The sequence below is a fragment of the Monopterus albus genome, unplaced genomic scaffold, assembly GCF_001952655.1.
Source record: "Monopterus albus unplaced genomic scaffold, M_albus_1.0 scaffold346.1, whole genome shotgun sequence".
NCBI lineage: Eukaryota > Metazoa > Chordata > Actinopteri > Synbranchiformes > Synbranchidae > Monopterus > Monopterus albus.
This window is the reverse complement of record NW_018128226.1, coordinates 364,201-370,429: the sequence shown is the minus strand read 5'-3', so window position 1 is coordinate 370,429 and position 6,229 is coordinate 364,201. Positions and strand designations below refer to the sequence as shown.

At 44.7% G+C, this 6,229-nt stretch overlaps 1 protein-coding gene across 1 annotated transcript in view; it reads right to left on the bottom strand.

Moving 5' to 3' along the window:
- Positions 1-6,229, bottom strand: part of aebp1a (AE binding protein 1a) — a 17,778-nt gene that overhangs the window by 5,567 nt on the left and 5,982 nt on the right. The window contains exons 8-12 of the mRNA XM_020625110.1: positions 4,483-4,679; positions 3,646-3,819; positions 3,430-3,555; positions 2,576-2,822; positions 1,406-1,545 (exon numbers count right to left, since the gene is read on the bottom strand). Coding sequence (XP_020480766.1) covers positions 1,406-1,545; positions 2,576-2,822; positions 3,430-3,555; positions 3,646-3,819; positions 4,483-4,679 — 884 coding nt within the window. The remainder of the gene's footprint in view (positions 1-1,405; positions 1,546-2,575; positions 2,823-3,429; positions 3,556-3,645; positions 3,820-4,482; positions 4,680-6,229) is intronic.

Sequence of the window (6,229 nt, the reverse complement as noted above, 5' to 3'; positions counted from 1 at the left end):
TTCCAGATTTTTCCAACTGTACTAATGCTGTCTGAAGCTGCCAAAGGCTCTGTGAAGTGATGAAGTGTCTTCCTGCAGTGACCATCACAGCAGGTAAATTGATCAACAAAGCATGAGACTTTAACACAAGAGACAACTGATCATTTCCTGTCGCTTTTGACCATGACTGCAGTCATGCCTTAATCTAAATAGTTCATGTTGTAACATGATGACAGTGGTAACCCATTCTTAGCAATACAGTTATTTAAGAGTTTGTGAAATTTGTACTAAGAGACTGATTTGATGTGGTTTGTGTTTATTGAGCATCTGTTCTGCCCTCATAAGGCCTGTAACATCATGATGGTTAAAGTCATCAGTTGAGTTGGCGTCACAGATGGCTGCCTCAGTTCTGTACTGGAAACAAATTCCTTGTGTGCAACATACTTGGCCAAATAAAGGTGATTATCCTTATTATTATTTTCATGTGTCAGTTTTTAATAGTGTTCTGTTTTGTTCCTCACTGGTTTTAGCTTCTGCTTCCTTTGCTAAGGTTCAGTTTCACTACAGTTTTCTTTTTTAAAGATAAAGAATCACATTAGTAACATGTCAGGCTGACGATGAGAGGATATAAACAGACACAGCTAATACATTTGATAAAGGGTGTGTTAGATTTACAGTACATGTGCAAATGGTCAAGCATTGCTAATAGTTAATTGGTGGAACAGAGGCAGTGGGGGGCCCCAAATCAAATTTTGCTTAGGGCCCCATAAAATCTTGGGCCGGTCCTGCATGGACAGATTATGAGAAAATGGGCCCCCACATCTTCTATTTCAGACCCCCAAACATAAAAAATTGTTCAACATTTGTAGTTGTTCTGTCTCTTTATGGTACTTTTGTCTCTTTATAATCATTTTGCATCTCTTTGTAGTGATTTTTGTTGTCTTGTTGTGGTTTTGTGTCTTTATGGTGGTTTTCCTTGTCCTTTTCTAGCTGTGTTTCTTAGCAGTCTTTTTGTGTCTCTGTGTTTAGTATTCTTCTCTTTGTTTTGTGTCTCGTTGTAATTTTGAGTCTGTCTCTGGTTGGTTTGCATCTATTTGTAGTCGTTTAACTGAGTTGCATGACTATCAGACATTGAAGTGTTTATAATCACTTCATGTAGAGGCTCTGGCCTGAGCCCTGTGACCTCTCGGGCCCCTGTGCGCACTAGACCCATGATTCATCTATGCCTACACATGATGGCTTTAAGTGACACTCTGTCCAGCAGCTTCACACGCTGTTCATGTTCCAGTGGGAAGGACGGCTGGTGCAGTGGTTAACAGATCCATGCAGGCTCATCAGACACTAACCAGAGTCTGTAGGCGTTGATGCTCAACGTGCAGTGACCCCTTGTAAGGGCTCAGCTTGTTCTTATCAGTGCAGCTCTCACCTGTTCAATGAAGGACAGCAGAGCCTCGCGGTTGTTCTCCCACTCAAGAGGAAGTTCACTTTCATGGGGAAACTTGTCACAGCCCAGGAAGATGGAAAGCTCGAAGCAGTTGGTGTGCAGGTAGCTGAAGTCATTCATACCTGTGGGAGGAAGGACACAGTGCTGCTCATGATTTTTTCATGTCTCAGTTCCTGGAGTAGCACAGATATGACTCCTTTCACTTCCCCTGATTGGCTACAGACGTCTTGGTAGCTGAGACAAGCTAACAAATCCATGTGTCCAGACACCTAATGTAGAGTAAACAGAGCTATGTGTGTGTGTGTGTACACGTTGGTTGTTGGACTATATTCAACACAGTTGTACCCCACAAACTCACCCACAAACTGTCCACACTGGGTCTGCACCCTCCTGCAGAGCATTTACCACCACAGGGTGCGTAGGAAAGCTGCCTCCATCCTCAAGGACCCCATCCACCCCCAGCACAGACTGTTCATACCCCTACCCTCCGGTCGGAGGCTCATAAGTGTGAAATGCAGGACCACTAGACTGAAAAACCCTTTCTTTCCGACTGCCATCAGACTCCTAAACAGCTGACAGGAGTCTGCAATCAGGAATTACTTCATGTAACCCCACCTGTACTGTTTACATGCTCAGTTGCACATGCATAATTGCACACACACTGCTGACTATTGCACATACAGCTCAGATGTAGCATACATTCACTCTTATTGTGTTCTTAGTAGCTTAAGATCTAAAGGCACTTTAGACAGCAAGTGAAAAGAAATGTAATAAAAATATAATATTTATCTACTGTATATTTCATTTGTATTGTGTGGCTTTCAATATGGACAGCAAAGTACAAATTTCATCATACAGGAAAATGCATTTCCTTACTGTGCATATTACAATTAACACTTTGACCTTGACCTTTTACCTTAACTGACACAGAAAACATGCAGCCAGACTTTATTCCAGTATATGAGAACTGTTGGTTTCTTGGTCTCTGTGCACAACATGCTGAGGCTACCAGCTCGTGTCTCACTGTGTGCATTGGACTTGATGGGTTTCAGGTGCCCAGCAACATGTTTCTGGTAAACACAATGCCTTGAATACACCAAGAATAAGTGGGAAAATGATTTGTGTTTATTTCGCCGCTGTGCCAACACTTACTGCCCACCACCGGCTCCCAGCTGGCTCTGTTGGTGATGGCCTGTCCCCCAGTGATGTCATCGCCATGACAGGAGCCTCGGTAGGTCTCCGTCATGGTCAGATGGCTGTGGGCGTAAGACATTGCCAACCACCTAAACATGGCATCGTCCGGCGTCTCCCTCAGAGCCCCCTCGTTCTGCCGCTGAATACGGGCCCAAGTCTCTTCGTTCATCTCAGTGTTACTTCTCCAGCGCCGGCTCTCGGTTAACTTTAACATGGTCAAGGGAGAACAGGGTTATTACACGGGTGTGTCATATGTTTAGGTACTAGCAAGAGAGATCATATCTCTCCCATATTAGCTTCTCTCCACTGGCTCCCTGTAAAATTCAGAATAGAATTGAAAATCCTTCTCCTAACATACAAAGCCCTTAATGTCAAGGCTCCATTGTATCTTAAAGACCTCGTAGAGCCTTATCATCCTAACAGAGCACTTCGCTCTCAGAGTGCAGGTTTACTTGTGGTTCCTAGAGTCCACAGAAGCAGAATGGGAGGCAGAGCCTGTAGCTATCAAGCTCCTCTCCTATGGAACCAACTCCCAGTCTCAGTTCGGGAGGCGGACACCCTCTCTACCTTTAAGATTAGACTTAAGACGTTCCTTTTTGATAAAGCTTATAGTTAGGGCTGAGCCTTCCCTTAGTTATGCTGCTATAGGCCTAGGCTGCTGGGGGCCCCATGATGCTCTGAGTTTCTTTCCCCTCAACAGTAAGGTCTAGACCTTACTTTGTAAAGTGTCCTGAGATGAGTTTTGTTGTGATTTGGCGCTATACAAATTAAATTTGATTTGATTTGATTTGATGTTGGTGTGGTAGCCTTACAGATATTGGTGGGCGCTGCATGTCAAAGGGGTATGCCACCAGTTTTTCTCCTCCTTGCAAATTGGCTCCCAGCACAAATGGGTTGCGCTCCATCCAGGAAATGATGGCTTTTGTCTCAACGGCAATCTGAAAGAGGAAGATGCATAGAAAGGTTTCAATGCACAGAGACTCGTTTAGGATTCAAATGTGATAAATGCTAAGAGTAAACAGACTCACAGAGCCATTGAGGAAGTTTTCTGGGAGGGGGATGTGATGATTGGGTACCACACGGGGGACCCAGCCTCTGTCCTCAGCTCCCCACAAGATGCTATTGAGGTCTGGGAAGTTCTGGAAAATGTCGTAACCTTCTTCGGTCCAGTGGCCCAGCGCCCAGTTCCCCATCTCTGAGCCCTTCAGGACGGGAAGGGGGCCCACGTCAGGCCCCAGAGGACATTTTTAAGGTGTTACATGCTGCATTTTTGCTTTAATAAATATTTGAGAAACATTAATGAAGCAATCTGACTTGCATAATCAAATGATTTGTCTCCCAGGCAACAGCCAGTGTCTTCTTAGTATTGAACTGAACATTGTGTGACACTGGAGCCTGTTTCATGGCAGATGTTGGCTACTAAGACAACAAGCAGGGTGTGAAGAGATTCATTTTACTGACAACAAGGCTTTATGGAAAATATCTTAAATTCAACAACCACTAACATTAACAGAGTACTAATAACTGGACAAGCTTCCATACTTCCCACAATGCAGCTCACTAGTCTCCTCACTCTCCCTGCCTGGTAAATGCTCACACCTTTAAAACTTCACACTAAGTTTTTATAGTGCAGACTGTGATGAACACAACTCTTCTGGAGCCACAGAAGACTGAGCAGCTGGTTTCACAAACCAAGAGGAGCTCAGCATGACACATTCACAATGAATGTGTCACAATCTTGGGGTGCTTCTTTAACAATAAGTTCATCAAGTTGCAGTTAATTTAAACACTTAAACCTTGAGGTTAAAATGCTACAGAGCTGTGAGAGCCTCGTTCCAGGCCTGTAGGTTCTGCCATCATCGTACCATCTCATGGGCCAGCTCATAAGCGTCAGGGTTGAGTGAAGGCACCAGGTGTATTCTCACTCCGTCCACCAGGCGGCGCACTCTGGGGTTGTCATCATTATACTCTTTGCAGAGGAACTGCATGAGCAAGAGGAGAAGCTCTCGGCCCAGCGCCTCATTACCGTGGAGGCCGGCTGTGTACCGGAACTCTGGTTCACCTGGTGATTGTGGAGCAGAAGTGACAGTGGGTGAAGTTAACCTGTGTGAAGGATTAAAGGGCCACTCCATCATTTTACACATGAAGTTCAGGTTACTCAGAGTGAGGTCAACTAAGGCTGTGAACACAGTTATGTGACGTCTCCTGTGGCTTTGGAGGGAGCTTTTTAAAGTCTGAAAGCAAAATAATTCTGATGTTGTCATCAGGGTGATGTGGACTTTAGGTGAAGGTGTAGGGTTTGAATGACCTCGGGTTTACCGGGCAGCAAGGGTGTCGGTAAACATGCTTAAGTTCCTTTATGGGAAATGCAGTATCTAGCATTTTTGGAGTTTGATTAAGGACTAATTAGAACTAAAATGTAAGATTTCTTGACTTTTGCTGCTTCAGTTTTCATTGTTATTACATTTGTCTCTCGTGAGTCCCCAAAAATCTCTCCAGGTGTCTGGCTTCCTCCTGCAGTCCAAAGACATGCAGCTTAGGTTGACTGGCATCTCTAAACTGTCAGTAGGAGTTAGTGTGAGTGGTGGTTTGTCTACATGTCAGCCCTGTGATAGACCAGCGACCTGTCCAGGGTGTCAGCTGGGATTGGCTCCAGCCCCCCCCCACGACTGTATTCAGGAAGAAGCAGCATAGATAGTGGATGATTGGAGTCCCCGAAAAAGGACAGGATCAAGTGGAAACTTCAGGGCATCCCAGGGTTTATAGTAGCTGGTAGTTTATTGGATGTTGGATCTGACCGCTGCTTTTGACACTGTTGACCACAATATCCTAATAGCTCGACTTAAGAAGCTAGTGGGCATCCGTGGTACTGCTTTAGAGTGATTCAGGTCTTATTTGTCGGATAGGACGATATCTGTCAGGTTTGCTAATGTTGAGTCCTCATCTACCCCGTTGGTATCTGGGGTTCCGCAGGGCTCAGTTTTGGGGCCCCTGTTTTTCTCTTTATATTTACTTCCTCTTGGTTGTGTTTTTAGAAAACATGGTGTTTCTTTTCATTGTTATGCGGATGATGTGCAGATGTACATACCAATGAGGGGAAGGGACACATCATTGGTTGTATCATTATTGTCATGTTTTGATGACGTTAAGAACTGGATGGCTTTGAATTTATTGAAATTAAATGATACGAAAACTGAGGTTATAGTGTTTGGCCCAAATAATTTTGGTGATTCTCCCCCAGTTGATCTAGGTTGCTTGCAGCAGTATGTGCAGTCGTCTGTTACAAGCCTAGGTGTCAAAAGAGATTCCAATTTTAAACTGGAAGGTCAAGTGAACGCGGTTGTAAGGGCTAGCTTTTTTCACCTTCGACAGCTGGCAAAGGTAAAGCCTTTTCTTTTGCAGCAGCACTTTGAGACAGCAATACATGCGTGTATTACGTCTCGCCTGGATTATTGTAATGCGCTCTATTCTGGGCTTAGTCAAATGTCCCTTGCCCGTCTTCATCCATCCATCCATTTTCCTTTGCTGATCCGGAACCGGGTCGCGGGGGCAGCAGTCTAAGCAAAGATGCCCAGACTTCCCTCTCTTCAGACACTTCCTCCAGCTCCTCCG